This window comes from Squalius cephalus (assembly GCF_949319135.1).
Source record: "Squalius cephalus genome assembly, chromosome: 19".
NCBI lineage: Eukaryota > Metazoa > Chordata > Actinopteri > Cypriniformes > Leuciscidae > Squalius > Squalius cephalus.
In genome coordinates this window covers 27,710,763-27,728,732 of record NC_137140.1, presented here as the reverse complement: position 1 = coordinate 27,728,732, position 17,970 = coordinate 27,710,763, and the positions used below count along the sequence as shown (strand labels likewise).

The following is a 17,970-nucleotide window of genomic DNA, read 5'->3' as shown; positions in this document are numbered from 1 at the left end:
TTTTTTTTTTTTTTTGACATCTCTTAGATGAATACATTGAGTCTAGTAATAGCACTCAAGCCCTCACTGAATAATTTTGAATTTCAGTTGGAGCCAGTCTGTTTTTGTGGCCTCCTCCACAAGTAGTTGATTAGTACCCCCCATCAGTCGTACACGTCCCCATCAGAGCCTAGCTGACCACACAAGGCTGAAATTAATGTTCCTTTGGTGTGGCCTCGTGGCTCAGTCCATAAAGGCAGTATTTTTCCATCATGTTTCACTCATGCAGCCTATTGATTGTGCCTATCAATTGCATAGGGTATTTATGCAACCACATGCAGCACACTCAATTCACATTTATTTGTATAGCGCGCACAGAAAAACGCATGTTTCTACATTACAAGAGTAATCTGTTATCAGAGGTGACTGTCAAAGTTATGTCAAAAATGTACTGTTCTAAAATAATACAAATCATGCAGTTAGCTAAAATCATGTATTCATTTAGGCAGAAACAATGATCTCATTAAAGCAATTTTTACAAGTTGTAATTATAAAGATTACAATATATAGAAAATGTGGCAGTAATGAATACTGATTCAGAGTTGGCGTCATCTAAAGTCCTTGCAGGGGATGGCTCCTCTCTTCACAGGTGTTGGGGGATCTGAAGTCTGGATCCAAACTGGAGCTGGCGTACTCTCTATCCCGAGGTAGAGACATAAAAGCAAATGGAAAATAATTAGTGTAGCTGCTGTTCATAACATTTAAAGAAAAAAAAGACAGTCATGTGCATTTCATCTGATATAACTGAAGTACAAGGTTATGAGGTGCATCATGTGAATGCCTGGCTAAAGAGATACATCTTTAGTCTAGATTTAAACTGGGAGAGTGTGTCTGAGCCTTGAACATTATCAGGAAGTCTATTCCACAGTTTAGGAGCCAAATGCGAAAACTCTCTCCTCTTTTAAAGGACTTAGATATCCTAGGTATACCAGAAGCCCATTGTTTTGTGACCTTAAAGAACGTTATGGGTTGTAGGGTGATAGAAGATTGGTTAAATACACAGGAGCTCAACCATTTAGAGTCTTATAGGTCAGTAGTTTGTAATCGATACAGAACTTAACAGGTAACCAGTGTAAAGATGATAAAATTGGGGTTGCAGTGGGGGAAATAATGATTTGATCCCCTGCTGATATGTTAAAAAGTTCACCCACTTACAAAGAAATGAAGGGCCTATAATTTTTATGGTAGGTGTATTTTAACGAAAAGAGACAGAATATCAACCAAAAAATCCAGAAAAAAACACATTATATAAAGGTTATAAACTGATTTTCATTTCAGTAAGTGAAATAAGTATTTGATCCCCAAGCAAAACATGCCTTAGTACTTGGTGGAGAAACCTTTGTTGGCAAGCACAGAGGTGAGACGTTTCTTGTAGTTGGTCACTAGGTTTGCACACATTTAAGGAGGGATTTTGGTCCATTCCTCTTTACAGGTCCTCTTAAGGTTTCTTGGCTGTCGCTTTGCAACTCGAAGTTTCAGCTCCCTCCACAGATCTTCTATAGGATTAAGGTCTGGAGACTTGCCAGGCCACTCCAAGACCTTAATGTGCTTCTACTTGAGCCACTCCTTTGTTGCCTGGGCGGTATGTTTTGGGTCATTGTCATGCTGGAAGACCCATCCACGACCCATCTTCACAGTTCTGGCTGAAGGAAGGAGGTTCTCATCCAAGATTTGACGGTACATGGCCCTCGTCCATCGGCCCCTCAATACAGTGAAGTCATCATGTTCCCTTACCAGAGAAACATCCCCAGAGCATAATGTTTCCACCTCCGTGCTTGACTGTAGGGAAGGTGTTCTTGGGGTCATAGTCAACATTTCATCGTTGAGTTGATGCCAAAGAGCTCAATTTTGATCTCATCTGAACTCAGCACTTTCTGTTCATTGGCAAACTTCAGACGGGCTTGCCTTCTTGAGCAGGGGGACCTTGCGGGCGCTGCAGGATTTCAATCCATTGCGGTGTAGTGTGTTACCAATTGTTTGGTTGGTGACTGTGGTCCCAACTGCCTTGAAATCATTCAAAATCTCCTTCCGTGTAGTTCTGGGCTGATCCCTCACATTTCTCATGATCATCCTTACCCCATGAGGCCAGATCTTGCATGGAGCTCCAGACAGAGGGCGATTGATTTTTCATTTTGTATTTCTTCCATTTCTGAATAATAATAACCTTTATATAATGTGTTTTTTTCTGGATTTTTTGGTTGATATTCTGCCTCTATCCGTTAAAATAAACTACCATAAAAATTATAGACCCTTCATTTCTTTGTAAGGGGGCGAACTTACAAAATCAGCAGGGGATCAAATCATTATTTCCCTCACTGTATATGATCATATTTTCTTGACCTGGTAAGAACTTTACCAGCTGCATTTTGGACTAACTGTAGCTTATTTGTGACCCTGGATCACAAAACCAGTCTTATGTTGCACGGGTATATTTGTGGCAATAGCCAACAAAACATTGTATGGGTCAAAATTATAGATTTTTCTTTTATGCCAAAAATCATTAGGATATTAAGTAAAGATCATGTTCCATGAAGATATTTTGTAAATTTCCCACCTTAAATATATAAAATATTTGTGAATGGATGCAGCACTATCGCCAATAGAAATGGACAACTTTAAAGGAGATTTTCTCAATGTTTCAATTTTTCTGTACCCTCAGATTCCAGATTTTCAAATAGTTGTATCTCGGCCAAATATTGTCCTATCCTAACAAACCATACATCAATGGAAAGATTATGTATTCAGCTTTCAGATGATGTATAAAACTCAATTTTAAAAAAATTACAAATAAGACTGGTTTTGTGGTCCAGGGTCACATTTATTGAGGACCCAGGACAACCACCTAGTAATGCATTATATCTAGTTTAGAGGTCATGAATGCATGAACTAGCTTTTCTGCATTAGAAACAGCATGCTCTTAAAAATGTTTCTGAGGTGGAAGAAGGCTGTTTTTGTACCACCTGAAATATGGATTTCGAAAGACTTTGCTGTTTAATATAACACCCGGGCCTTTAACTGTAGACGATGAAGTAACAGCACATCCTTCTAGTTGCAAATTGTATTCTAAGAAATTCTGTGTGAGTAAAGGTTTTTGGTCCAATAAGAAATAAGAAACATCAGTCTGGCCTAAATTTAATAGAAGAAAAATACTGGTCATCCAATATTTAATTTATTTAATTTATTTAATTTATATATATATATATATATATATATATATATATATATATATATATATATATATATATATATATATAATTTTTATATATATATATATATATATATATATTACTATTAATTAATCCCATTGAGATGATCATCATTCAACAGCTTTACTATTTAGGTTTTTAACTATTTTGCTAATTTTTCCTTATGCACTCCAAAAATCCTAAAATGGCTTTGTTGGCATAAAAAACAAATTGATACAAACAGGTCAGTCTCACAAAGCCACTCAAATGATGTCCAGATTTCACCACAAAACAACAGCAAAAATAGCATAATGAAAATTAAATTAACGTACAATATTTTGCATTGTGTTATTATTTTCAGGACAATTGTCTTTTTAGTCTTTCATTCTAAATATTAAAAATACATTCTAACCTTTAATTAAAGTCAGATAGAAAAATTATTGTCTTGAAACAAGAAATATATGTATTCCACAATTATTGGCATCCCTTCATTCAATACTTTGTGCAACCTCCCTTTGCCAAGAAAACATTTCTGGATCATCTCCTATAATGTGTAATAAGGTTGATGAACATATGGCAAGAGATCTGAGACCATTCCTCCATACAGAAACTCTCCAGATGCTTGTGGACTCTTCTTCAGCTCATCCGTCAGGGGATGCTATACCCTTGACAAAACCTTCATTCTGTGGTCAGTGAACTATTCTGTTGTTTATTTTGAGATGTGCTTCGGATCATTGTTATGCTGGAAGATCCAACTACGGCCCAGTTTAAGTTTCCTGACAGGGTCAGCCAGGTTTTGATTTAATATCTGTTTGTACTTGATGATACTGTGTATCCTAACATGTTGTACAAGGTCTTTGGAAAAATTTTGCTACACAGTATTAAAGATCCACCACCATACTTCACAGTGGGGATCGGGTACTTTGTCCACGTGGCTATGTTTCTGTTTACGCCAAACCCACCTCTGGTGAAATTAAATGAATGTCCAATGAAAGTTCCAGTAACGCCTGGCAAACCGTAGGTCCATGAAATTGCTGTTTGATGTCACCAAAGGCTTTTTTTATTATTGCAACCTTCCCAAACAAGTTGTGGTTTTATAGGTGAGTCTGATCATAGTTTTGGAGACTTTTGGAGAGAATCTGCAATTCTCCAACTTTGAACTTACAGTTTGTTTGTTTGGTGACTCAAGCCATCCTCCTCAGTGTGTGGGGCCAATATAGACACATGTCCTCTTTCAGGTAGCTGGTCACCAGTTGATTTAAACTTCTTAACCATTGCCCAGATAGTGGAAATGAGTATTCCAACAATTAAACAATTATCTAATATCCACTTCATGATTTGTCCCATTTTCTTGACAGGTTGTCATTGTTTACAATATATTAACTGTACATATCTAGGGCTACTGGACTGTAAAGATGCATCAAATAAGCAACAGAATAAATTATATGCCCAAAACCAGTTTAGGGATACGTCTTTTTTTTAAAGTATACCCAGGCATTTCTTTCCTCCTGCATTCTATAGTAATAAAGTTAACTGTGGCCCTGAGCACCTTGTGATATCCACTACTACAGTAAATCTCTGCTTTGTTGTCATGACAATCCGTCTCTACACTGAATGTGTTTCATCCTTATGGGGAATTCTTATATAACACTCAATGATAAAAACAATAGAACTAGCCGTAATGTATCTTTTTAAAAAGTCCTTAAACTGCTTCTGGTGCTCATAGAGTGTGCAGTTAAACAAGTTTCAAATGTCAATCACAATAGTTTATTGTGTGTGTGTGTGTGTGTGTGTGTGTGTGTGTGTGTGTGTGTGTGTGTGTGTGTGTGTGTGTGTGTGTGTGTGTGTGTGTGTGTGTGTGTGCACACACTAAGTGGGCGTACTATACCTCTCACAGCTGAATTGAGTGGATGAATCTTGGCTGTCAAACTGGAGTGCAAAAAAGTTAATATAGTAATGCTTGTTTTTTCAGTTTTACAGTTTTTGAAAGGTCCAAAAGACTGGCACCTCTGATTGGTCAAGGGGTGTTCTCATGCTGCCCTGACAGACTTGAGCTTGTGCTGTTGGGCCACAAACTGAGCCTTCTGTATAGCCAGCTGAGTGTCTTCCTCGCTGATGTCCAGATGCCACACAGCCCTGACTGTGTCCCCGACATGGGGGAACATCAGAACCCGGACCCCTTGTCCCAGAGCCTTCACCTCTTCTTCATCTACACCTGCCATCCGTTCGCAGAACTCCGCTGGGCTCATCTGGCGGTCCCGCAGACAGAACCTCAAAATGTTGCTTTCCACAGTGGTCAGATCCACCCGGTACAGAGAAGGGTCACACTTTATCAGCGCTACAAAAGAGAAGGTGAGAGACGTTACATTAGACTCTATGTATTTTTAACTCAGGATATTTAAACTGGACCTGTTCCATTGAACCCAAAAGGAGATATGATAAAACAATTTGAAATAGCTCTTTTCAAGGCACTGAATGGGGACTGAAATGTTCAAGCACAACAGCAGCATAAAAGTATCATGTGTGTTGTCCATATGACTCGTGCACTATATTCCAAGACTTCTGGAGTCATACAGTCACTTTGTGTGAAGAACAAACCACCACTTAAGTCATTATTCACTGATGTAATTTTAATTGTAAAAGCTGCATTCATTGAGTTAGTGAGCAGAACTCAAGGGCCGAATCTGTCCGATTTAATAATAAATAATTAAAACAATCTTTTTTGCCTTTTGGAGCTTGAGCCCTCTGAAATGACTACTGAAAAAAGCAGAAAAATACACCTTTTGTCTACCCAGAAAGAAAGAACTTTAAATGGGTTTCTAAGAACACGAGGGTGAATAACTACCGTAATGACTTTTAGTTTTGAGTGAAATATTCCAGTGAATTTTTATTTATTTATCCTAACCTCTTCAGTTCTGACTTTTTTTATGCTTTTAGTGTCAGATTTTTCAGTCAGACAGGTTTAGTATGCATTATTGCCAAATGAGAATGAGCATAATTAGATGACATACAAAACGGTGGTGCCATTAACTAATTTCAGCTACTGCGAGTAAGAGTATTTTATATGCCTAATATATTCCTTCTGATTCTTTTATAATAATTATGTTCTAAGAATATTTCATGAAAGCTATTCACGCTCAAGCTAACTATTGTAGTAAAGCATCATGTGTACAGTGCTTGTGTAGTGTCATGCTGAGGGTTCAAGGAAATCTATGGGGTTCTGTCACCTTGAGCAAAGCGTCTGGCGTTCCTGTGGTCCTCCTCCAGTCTGCCAATCATGTCTGACAGGGCAATCTTACCAGCTGCTGCCAAGACACCCGATTGGCGCATTCCTCCGCCAAGTACCTTGCGGGCACGCACTGCTCTCTGTATGAAATCTTTTGACCCACCTAGCATGGTGCCCACAGGTGCCCCGAGTCCCTGCCAAAGAGCAAGTCAGATCAAATGAGCCTTTTTGTTTCTGCATTGTGTGAGATTTCCAGCTCTTTGCATGAAATTTAATAGATAGGGAATTAGGGATAGAGAAAACAAAAGAGAATCTATGAAAGAAAACGTATGCAGTGCAGTTCAGATATAATTATTGTATTAAATGGATGCAAATTTACAAATAGGATCCACCTTAACGCATTTAATATGCTGAGGGTCATTCACACAGAACGTTTAGTGTTAAAAAGTTTTTTTTAAACTCGCCTAAAAGGTTCATATACTTTAATTTTATGTTCTTCCCGGAAGCTGTTTTAGTAGCATTTATATACTATAATAGTATTTATTAGTATTTTTATGTGCTTGTGAATTTTAATTGTTTTTTTATGTCTTTTTAGCTTTAATTATTTATTTATTTTTATTTCTAGTAATAAAAAAAAAAAAAAACTTATTTCAGTCATAAAAAAAAAAAAAACTATTTTTAGTTTAGGTTTTTCATCTTAATTAACAATAGCAACACAGCCCTGAAATCTAGTTATAATATTAGTAAAGTTGTTTTCACACCAATAACAGTCCATTTTGATTTGAGTTTTTTCACAGCTATTTTCCAACTTGAAATGGCTTTCTTTTCTTTTTTTCATGTCTTTGAGGTCATGTGATCTAAGCATGTTGGCTCCTATAAGGTGACCTGCTCAATGCAAAATTAAACCCATCTGGTGTGAAAACCCCTAACGTGTGAAAACATAGTCTTAACCCTATCCCTACCCCTAAACCGAACCCTACCCATAATTTATGGTGAATAAGAATAGTGTAGAAGTCCCAAACACTTGTTGTAAGCCTAAACTAAAAACTACCCCTCAAATCTGATATGTTGATTGATATGTTGTTTCAGGATCAACAAGGATGTTAATCCAGGAACATGTTCTACTTGGTGAATTTACGTTAACAATAATAATATATTAGCATGCAGGCACACGTTTATAAAGGACACATGGAATACAGATAGTTGCTTTTTCCCCATATGTCTGTAGTCAGAACAGGCAGGAGTGATTTGATATTCATATCAGTGATCTTTTTCTATAAACCTCAATTACATTTAATGTCTTTCAGCAAGAGGGAAAGAGGAAAATTCAGTGACAGAGAGTAGCCTGTTTAGCTAGCTGCAAACAAGCTCTGTAATTAAAATGCAAATACGCTTGTTGAAATCTACTCCAAGGATTTTGTTGAGACTTGAGAGTGATTAGGTTTTACTTCAGGGTCTCTTCAATCGACTTGATCTGAGTTGTGACGTTGAGTTCATTCCAGGGGAGTAATGAGGGAGGACATTTCAAATCCTAGATGATATGATATGATATGATTAGAGGTGCGTTATCAGAGGAAAGTATCACACTTTGACGATATGACTAAAAATAAGACTTGATTATCTGGACGTGAGACGCCTTCAAGGTGCAGGTTATAAACCATACAGGCACTGACTTTAACAAGGTCATTTTCAATGCCTCTCACTTAAACTGATTTCCACTGCTTTTTGATGGAAAACTCTCACTGCCTGGAGATGTTTTGTTCAAAATGACTGAAATAACTTTCCTAGAAAAGCACTTCCCAGAGCATGAAAGCTACTGCTGGTTTTAATAAGTACATTTTTTCTATTATGAAAATCTCACTATTATGTTCCAGGTGAATTTGTTGCTGCAGTTGCTATACAGTTTCAATTTACAAATGATGTTTTCCTATTTCCTTTTCATTGGCCTACCGGCAGCTACAATAAATCACACTACATTGTGCTGAAAGACTAGCCATTCAAGAAAATTAATCAGAACAAATATTATATATTTATATTTATATTTATAAATATTTATATTTTATATATATATAATGCATTTGCAATAATGCATAATGCAATCCTTTTAAATAATGAATTAAATATTTATATCATTTAAAATTATTATTTAAAGTAATATATTTTTTAAGAATAAATTGTACTGAATCAACTAATTGTATTAACATCCCTCCTATTAATATATAATTACCTTAATATTAGACATATATTGAGTACATTTCATGTAGCAGAACTGAATGAACCAGAACAACTATCTGAACTTCATGATTACATAGCCTATATAAAAAGAGTCATAGATAGATATAGATATTACACTAAAGTGGACCCTAAACCTGTGATTGCTTACCTTGGACAGACACACACTGACAGAGTGGCAATGCTGCAGTATAACAGATGGCTGGACGGCAAGAGCCACAGCTGCATTCATCAGCCTCGCTCCATCCATATGGACAGCCAAACCAAACTTATCAGCTACGGAGCGAAGCTTTGAGCAAGAGACACAGGTATAGACATAAATTCAGAGCAATGCAATTCAATCAATGAACAAAGGTGTAATATGTGGATGTGCCTCATTTGTCAAATCTAAAGCAGAACCTGTTCGTGCTAGAGTGCTGAATAAATCAGTCTTTGTTTAATCACTCATTTACTAAATGGAGCGATTGTGTCCTATTGTTCAGAGTTCAGCCCCAGGTGTATGGCTGCCTCAACATATTCTCTCTCACACATGTTTAATGAACTTAAGTTTAACTAATATCTAACCTCCTGCAGGAAGGAGAGTGGGAGGACGCGCCCTCCCTGAATATTGTGCGTGTTTTCCACACAAACCAGGCGGGAGCGTGGGTAGTGTGGGTCAGGGTAACCGTGACGGATCTTGGAGATCAGCTGGTCTAGGTCAAAGGTGCCATCGCCAAGGGTGGTGACGGTTGCAGAATGGACGCCTGCTAGCTGTGAACAAAAAAAAAGAACACATATTTTTCATCCTACTGATAATGTGGTACTATAGGCACTTTTTTCAAAAAATAAGCTCTCTTAAAACACACTTTTCATACCCTGACTAGTTAATTAAATCCTGGCATATGAAATAGTAGTCAGAAAAATCACTTCTTTTTTTTTAAATGGAAGTTTATTGAACCGTTAGACATAAAAAAATCTACAAAAAATGCTTGTGTTTTTTTGTTGAGTATTATATTTAATAATTTTTTGTATGGCTCATATAGTATGACATCAGTAGAATATGGAGATCATACTTGACAGTAAAAAAAACAGCTCAATTTTATATTTAAGTGATAATTTTATATATGATATTTATATGGACAAAAAATAAGATGAAATTATATTCTTTGTCCCTCTATATCTCCCAATAATATGTATTGGTAAGATTTTACTTGAATGCTTAGTTTTATTATCAAAGCTCTAAAGTTTTTATTGTGGGCGGCAAAACATATGCAATGCAATACAATGATGATAGATAGATGCACAAATAAATGTTCCTCAAAATTATTATGTACCATATTTGATACTCACATTTTAACATGGTTTTAACATAAGAGACTTTCAGTAAACAATCTTGCTGATCACAAACTTTTGAATGGTAGTGTACATGCATCATATAATTTTTTTTCTTTCTAAATCATAATGATAATTTCCACCACATCTCAAATTATCATTGTGTTTAATAGCATTCTGTGGTAGAAATAACATTTAACCTTTTGGAATAAAATAGCAGACTCTTTATGAATATGTTACATAAATCACACAGCTGTCATGCATTACTTAATTCAATTTAAATTGGCATAGGATTGCAAGAATATTAAATACAATTCTGAGAAAAAGAATACAAATATATCCCCCATTGGTTCATACCTGTGCACTTCCTCCTTGCTCATAAACATGAATATGAGAGAGATCACCAACTATCATCTCATCACCCCGCTCTCTGCAGTGAACCATAACTGAGAGAGAAAGAAGGAAAAAAACATGAGGGCAACATATGTGTACATTACTGCAGCATCTGGTCACTAAGAAGAATAAAATTCCTTGAATAGTGAGCTATTTCTGTGAGCTAAAGCACAAATCAGTATCATTTTCAAATATCAGAATTGAATAGCCAGAGGCGGCTTTTAGGCAGTGACGCCGACCACAGCCACTGCAAAATACGTGTGAATTTTACCTATAAGCTTTTACCAAGTGACAACTGTAAACAAGTTTTATTAATAGCCCTGGGCACTATCCTGCAATCTCACCTGCAATCAGGTTACTCATCGTTCCTGTGGGGACATATAGAGCCGCTTCCATGCCAAACATATCAGCAGCTATTTTCTGCAGTTCTATAGAAAGAATGGGAAAAATACAATGTATATAAAGTATGCTGATCTAAATGTCCTAATGCATGAACATATGTAAACAACTGTTTTGCATTGCACTACCTCAAGTCTGATTAGTACACATACTAATTATTTAATATAGAATTGATTGTAAAGTAAAATAGAATTATGAAAAAAAGTAAGCCTTTTTTTAAGATTTACGAATCTCAATTGTATAGTAAAATTCCATCAAATTGAATTGAATAATCCTTACATTATCCTAACTCATAAGGTGTTTAACACCTTGTAATGTAATGCTATGTAATCTGATATTAGCTCATGAGAGCTAATCGGAAGAAAAGTAGTTCTTATTTAACAAAAGATGCAGATCATATTTATTCATTATTCATGAATAATGTCTGTGTCCTTGTCAAGTTTAGCAACTAACGTTTTGATTATATTTTTATATATAACTTTTAGATTTTTGTTTGAAACTATTCTCAATTTGTGTTTATCTTTATGTATTCCCTTGGCAATGTTCTTATGTTATTGTTAATCGAGCATAAAAAATAATAATAATAAAAAAAATGTAAAAGTGTTTAACTGATGTGAGCGCCCTCTCGTGGCCATTACAGAAACAGCGGGTAAGAGTAAACACACCATGTGAGAGCTATGTGACGTCTATAACATCTGTTTTTATGCTTTTAACTGATGAATCCCAATTAAACACGTCTGAAACCTCTTAGATTGTCACAACAGAAGCACACACAACAGTGACTGCGTGTCAATATCCAACCAACCATTGACCGTAGGGTCTTCTCCGAACACATCGTCTCCGACCTCAGCCTGGGCCATGGCTCGGCGCATGGCTGCTCCGGGTTTGGTGACGGTGTCGCTGCGGAGGTCCACCGTGCGAACAGCTGATCCCGTAGCCGCCTGCGGAGACCCGTAGTACAGCCGCACCGGATCCACGCAAACAACTCGACGAGGTGTGTGTAAGCAATGACGGACTAAACGAGCTGGAAGCGTTAGTGTTTTGGAGCCCATGTCTTCTTGTTTGCACTGTAATGTAACGGTGAATTCTGCAGTAGTGCATCAATTCACACTACTTTCCTGAACTTTGGTTTACTGTATTCGATAATCATTGATGTAAACGGCTTTAAGCTTTCAGACATGAATAATGGAACTCACAAATATCGATCAGTTAGTAATCTTATCAAAACTACATTTTAACTACAAGTTATACAAATTTTTGTCCACTTGTGGGCGCTCATGTTTAACATTTTAGCTCCGTAGTACTTGATGGTTTTGAACGTGTCTGAGGTGCATTCTGTAGCAGTATCTTTCAAAATGCAACTTCCATTATTAGAAATGATCATTGTAGGAATAATTTTTTTTTTTTTTTTTTTACGTCTCTAGGCTATGGAGCAAACTGATCACACAGTGACCTCAAAAAGTAGGCCCTATCTCACCACATAATCCTAGCATTCCATTGCATTAACAAAACATCAAACTAAGTGACATTTTATTAGCACAAGCACTTCCTTTAGTCATCAAATTGTGGAACATGTTTAAAGTTAATCTGATAAACAACATCATTGGTTACTTTATACACCCCTGCGTGAACTTAAGGGCTTTGAGGAAATTAAGTTAGTTCTGAGAAAAGATCTTGCATCATTTGTTTGCAGATGCCATATTGTGATATTTTGTATCTAAGGGAATGACATTATTAAATTACATGTAAGTGTGACTTTGCACTTTAACACTGTACAATCAGCTTCCATTTGTTAACATTAGTTAACTGAACTAACAATGAAAAATACTTCTAAAGCATTTAATAAGCTTAGTTAATATTCATTTGCATAATACATTATTAAATCAAAAAGTTATATCTGTTAATATTATTTAATGGTCCTAACATGACTAACAAAGAACCCTTGTATTTATATTAACAGTATTTTACAGATGCATGCTGTATAATATATGATGGTGGTGGATTACAAGCGGTTTACTATTAGAACATAATTATTTGTAGCAGGGATATTTAGATATCTTGACTTTGTCATCCTACTAAAATATCTGTTGGTTGCATGTAACTAAAAAAACAATTTGACTTTTAAAACAGTACATGCACCCACAGATGTGTAGCAATGTCATTTAATCACGACATGCGTGTTTGCTGAGTGACTGCATGCCTTATTGAAGATGATGCCTATGTATTAACTATATATGTGGCCACTGAAATATCCATTTCCCATTAATAGCTCTTAATTGCAAATCAAAAATAGCATCACAACCGTACTGTCAGCACGGCTTCTAATTCCGCTTGATACTCGAGTGTCACGCTCGCATTCTCACCGCTGTGAGTAACACAATCTTATTTACACCCGCTCCTCTCTCTCAGACCTGAAAGGCCTGTCCACCCGCTGCAGTGATGTCATACGGTCAGCAGCGGAGGTTTCCTGGCCTTTACCGGCTGCGTTTCCAGCAGCTGAGCTCTGCCAGGCCGACTCGAATAAAACCCTGCGGGAGGTGTCAGGAGAGGTTGTGAAAGTGAGTCGAGCAGCTGTCTGGGTTTCCAGTAAGAGGCAGGAGGGTGGGGGTAGGTGAGAGCTAGGGTGTGCCAGATGGCACCCGATTCTTACATTATATTCAAATGAGAGCATTTGTCATCCATCCCATGCCAGACTGCTCTGGTTGTAGGGCATGACTAGTGGTGCAGCAGAGATCTGTGTGTGGCGAGAAGACTCCCATCATGCATTCAAACATACGGTCCATATATTTGAATTACTTCTCAGTTTGAGGTTAACATAACCTTTGAGTTTTGACATACGAGGAGATTGTTTAGAGAGCTCAAACCCTGTTAATGCTCCATGGACTGATCTATTGTTGATTTATATATAGTGGTAAATATGGATCTGTCATCACAGAGTGTCCACTCAAAAGCACTAAATAAACACGCAAAGTCAGATTGTTTTTAGACACAGCACGTTCTATATATTTCTCTTTTACTGCAGCTGCTGGATTAGTGCCCGTAAATGAGCTGCATATGATTATTTTTTTCTAGTGTGTCTGAAGAAACAGCTCCCTGTTGTGAGAGAAGCCGTTGCAGTAAGAGGAGGGTTTACTGGAAGTCAGTTTGAAAGAGTTCCCTTCATTCTTCTATTTTTTTTTTTTTTCTCACCACGCTAAGATTCTCCCGCTGATTGCATTGCGTATTCTCCTGACCAAAACTATGCATGCACAGACTGTATGTTATTGTAAATGCTGCATATTTACTCTAGTGGAGTGGGTTGGGAAAATATTCTCAGAGGAAAACTAAAGCAAGTGTTTAGATCAGCAGTTTGTGTATTCCATACTTTTTATATACATGTTCTGGGGTTTTAATTTTCAGTTCAGTGCTGATAAGCCCTGCTATGTGCATGTTGACATTTTGCGTAAATATGAAAATGGTTTCCTTTGTGGAGTAGACGCCTGAATCCTTCATAGCAGAGTCTGTCTGGAACAAGGTTGAGTTGTGTTTCTGGTTTAACACTATTTTTAAATTTAAATAAAACTATCTGTAGGTTTAAGGTTTTAGTTTGCATTAATTTCTTAGTTTTCAAAAGTAATTTTAAATAATACTTTTTGCCATGTGATGAATGCTCAGTGCTACTACAAGTACAATTATTTTAAATGAATTGTTTTCGTCTGTCTTCAGTAATAACTCTTTTAGTCTGCAATTTGTATTAAAACATTTTTTAATGCAGCTCATATGTTTAATACAATTTGCAGCCTTGAGAGCATGACATAAAGCTGTCATCAGGTACATCACTTAACCTAATACAGCCACACAGCCTAGGGCTCATCATTTCCCGGTTTGAGTTTTAAGCACTAGCTAAACATAGAACACAGGATTTAGCACAATCATCACAGTACACGTTGATATCACAGGCCCTGGGATCTGGAGCTCTATTTTGGTGGCGTTTACAGGTCAAGTGGTCAAATGGAACACCAAAACCAGAAGATCTGGTTCAGATTCGACTTGGTTTCAAAACAATTTTCCCTTTTGTTTGCCGCTATTGTCGTCCTAAGGTGCTTTGTTCACGTATACACGCATTGTACATATCTCTCATCAACCATGAAACTTTTATTTAAAATAATTTTTTACTAAAAATATAGATTTATGTCCTTATGCTAATGAGATATTTTGGTTAGTTTTCGTTCACTCTGTAAAGTAAAGATTTCCTACACTGTTTAAAAAATGTGAAATTTAGGTTTCACAGAATGAACTTAAATTTACAGTAAAAAAAAAACCCTCATTAACCTCAATAATGTTAATATTCAGAACCAAATTACTAAATTTTGCTTTTTGAATTTATAATATAATATTATTACATGGCTTGGTTGAATTCTAATGTAGAATGCGGTCTGTTATTTCTTGATAACAGACCGCTGCGAAGTATATAACAGACCGTTGCCATGAAAAACAGCGCGTTGCTATGGACGCGGAACGGGCTATTTTCTTTGGCGGAAGCAATACATTCGTTTTTAAATCAATAAACTCCTTTTTAAATCAATAAACTCCTTTTTAAATCAATAAACTCCTTTTTAAATCAATAATTCGTGTCAAATTTTTTATTTATTTTGTAGGTTATTACAAAATAATACTCCGCTTCGCGTCGGGGTCCTGTTCAGCCTGTCGGGGTTGTTATTCGCTATAACGACCGCCTCTCTATACATTATCCCTTATATAACACAGAGATTAACATGATTAATCAAAATTCATCACAAGTAGCTTTTATTCACAAGCTGAGCTAAATACTGACATATAGATAAGCAAGGGGTCAGTCAGACACACAAATACAAAACACCATCATGGTGTGACACTAAAACAATGCAATAAACATTCATTTAACAATATAAGATGTGGCATAAAGCCCTAACGTAATAATAAGAAACATAGTTATTGAAATGAAACATGATTTGTTCTTTTTCTCTTCCAAAAATTTTACATTTAACAGTATTTACTGTGAAATTGTCCCATTAGATCTGTTACAGTTTTTCACTGAAACTTAATGTTAACCCATTAAAGGTTGGGTAGGTAAGAATTGTCTAAAGAACTTTTTTTTCAAATTGTCTTAAACTGTCTTTATATACCAATACATAATTAAAATGTAAGTACTTTGAAAAAGAGAGTATAAAAATTGAGTGACTATAGTGTATTTAATCTTCAAAAAACACAGCTTATTAATTCCTACCGGGACGAAACAAGTGATTGGCTTTCGCGACTGTCACTCTCCGTCGCCATGACTACCGCCGCTATTACTGGCTCTGCCCACGTGCGCGCAGTCGCGCACCCGTTTTTAGGTGGGAGTGAATGGAATTAATGAGCTGTGTTTATTGAAGATTAAATACACTAGAGTCACTAAATTTTTTATACTCTCTATTTCAGAGTACTTGCATTTTAATTATGTATTGGTATATAAAGACAGTTTAAACAAATTTGAATAAAAGTTTTTTTAGACAATTCTGACCTACCCTACCTTTAACAGGTTTTTACCACAGGATTTAAAATTACATTCAATTTTTATAGTGTATGTGTTTTTCCACATTCTGATCACTTGTTAAATATATGATCCAAATAATGTCATCCCATACTAGTTCAGGATTAACTATTCATGATTATGTATACATAATGATAGATGATTATGCTTAAGCGTCTCACTTTACTAGTTGCATTCACATTATATAATCTCACTACCAGTAAAACCAATGCACCATCACAATTAGGCTAATCTTTTCTGTTCTTACAAACTGTTCTTTTATGATGTTTATGCATGTGTGTTTATTTTCAAACATCTTCACTTCCTTCCTGGTAGAGTGTGGAATCCTGCAGCAGGTATTCCAGTAAAAGCTGGAAGGATCACATGTCACAGGCTGTTTTTGTTGAAACTGCATTGAATGTCTCATGAGTACAGGTGACTGTAATTCGAAGTCATGCTTTAATCCATTATTGTTAATCTAGCTTTTATTGGCAGAACAATTAGAAGGGAAATGACACGCTGTGTAATTTTACTGGAATGGCTAGTTATGTGTGTGTTTGTGTGCAGGTGTGTTTGTTTGTACAGGCTGAGAAAGAGAGATAAAGAGGGAAAGCTAGCCTGTCATTTGATCTGGTGTGGTACCTTTCGTGATAAGGAAGCCCGGCATTACCGTCGGACACGAGTTTTCCATTTCCTCCGAGATCCTTCGGTCTCATCTGCATAATACATCGACGTGATGCGACCGTCACAAATGCTCTTGCAGCTGCTGCATCCTGCTTCAGAGTGCAGAAACTCGGGATAGCAAAACTGCAGCCACAGACAATAGAAGCCACATTCAAGAAGAATTGCCTGTCACCCTGCATTTGCTCTCAGCTGAGGAGGCACAGCTGCTGTGTGTGTGTGTGTGTATGTATGCACTGCCCTATATGTCTTAGGAAATATGCCATTCCGCTCTCAGCTGGGCCGTTTTTCTGACATTAAATTGGATTAGCTGTGAATGGAGGCAGAGACAGAGAAATATTGACTCCTTCTCGGAAAGGAGAGAGAGGGCAACGCCTTTCCAATAACCATAAACCCTGGGGCTGAAAATAGACCATACAAATGTGTATATCACAAGTGAGCTGCTGTTGTTTGCGGACGGTGGGTGGTGTTCTTCCACTTTCTCTTTCAAGGGTGCAATCTGTCTCCCTTAAGTCAACACACTTTTAGTAATGACCTCAATCAAAAGAGAATGCGGTAAATGAGGTGTTACCCTCATGGCTTGGCACCAGAACAATGTTTGCAACGTGCACGTCCAATAAAGTTCACTCTTATCTTTGGAATTGCCATGTGGACTGATGTCTGTTTTGATCTGGAGTCATAAGATGTTGCATAATGATGAATGTGGTCAGAGGTCACATTCTTATTAAACTCCACCATATAAAAGTACAATGTTGTTATTCATAATATAATAAACCGTTCAAATGTTTGAGGTTGGTAAGTTTTATTTATTTTCTAAAGAAATTGAAACTTTTTATTCAGCAAGGATGCATTAAATTGATCAAAAGTGACAGCAATGACATTTATATAAAGATTTCTATTTCAAATAAATTTTGTTCTTTCGAACTTTATATACATCAAAGTCTAGAATGAAAATAGCAGTAATCCTGTAAGCA

General features: G+C 36.6%; 1 protein-coding gene and 1 long non-coding RNA gene across 4 annotated transcripts; one reads left to right on the top strand and one right to left on the bottom strand.

Moving 5' to 3' along the window:
- Positions 1-15: 15 nt before the first annotated feature.
- tha1 (threonine aldolase 1) lies at positions 16-11,992 on the bottom strand. Of its 2 annotated transcripts, XR_013819261.1 has the most exons (8): positions 11,591-11,992; positions 10,731-10,814; positions 10,351-10,439; positions 9,247-9,432; positions 8,834-8,971; positions 6,452-6,644; positions 5,113-5,562; positions 16-676 (listed from the first exon to the last, which is right to left on the bottom strand). XR_013819261.1 is itself a non-coding variant. In XM_079851927.1 (7 exons), exons 1-7 carry the CDS (start codon positions 11,835-11,837, stop codon positions 5,255-5,257), a joined length of 1,245 nt encoding a protein of 414 aa, XP_079708053.1. In that variant the 5' UTR covers positions 11,838-11,992; the 3' UTR covers positions 3,805-5,254. The 2 variants fall into 2 exon arrangements, 1 of the variants encoding a protein (XP_079708053.1); XM_079851927.1 differs by lacking the exon at positions 16-676 and having other exon boundaries at positions 3,805-5,562.
- Positions 11,700-17,757, top strand: LOC307147288. Of its 2 annotated transcripts, XR_013819263.1 has the most exons (5): positions 11,700-11,779; positions 12,210-12,246; positions 13,195-13,343; positions 16,652-16,750; positions 16,901-17,757. It is a non-coding gene; the product is annotated as an uncharacterized lncRNA (long non-coding RNA). The 2 variants fall into 2 exon arrangements; XR_013819262.1 differs by lacking the exon at positions 13,195-13,343.
- The last annotated feature ends 213 nt before the right edge of the window (positions 17,758-17,970 follow it).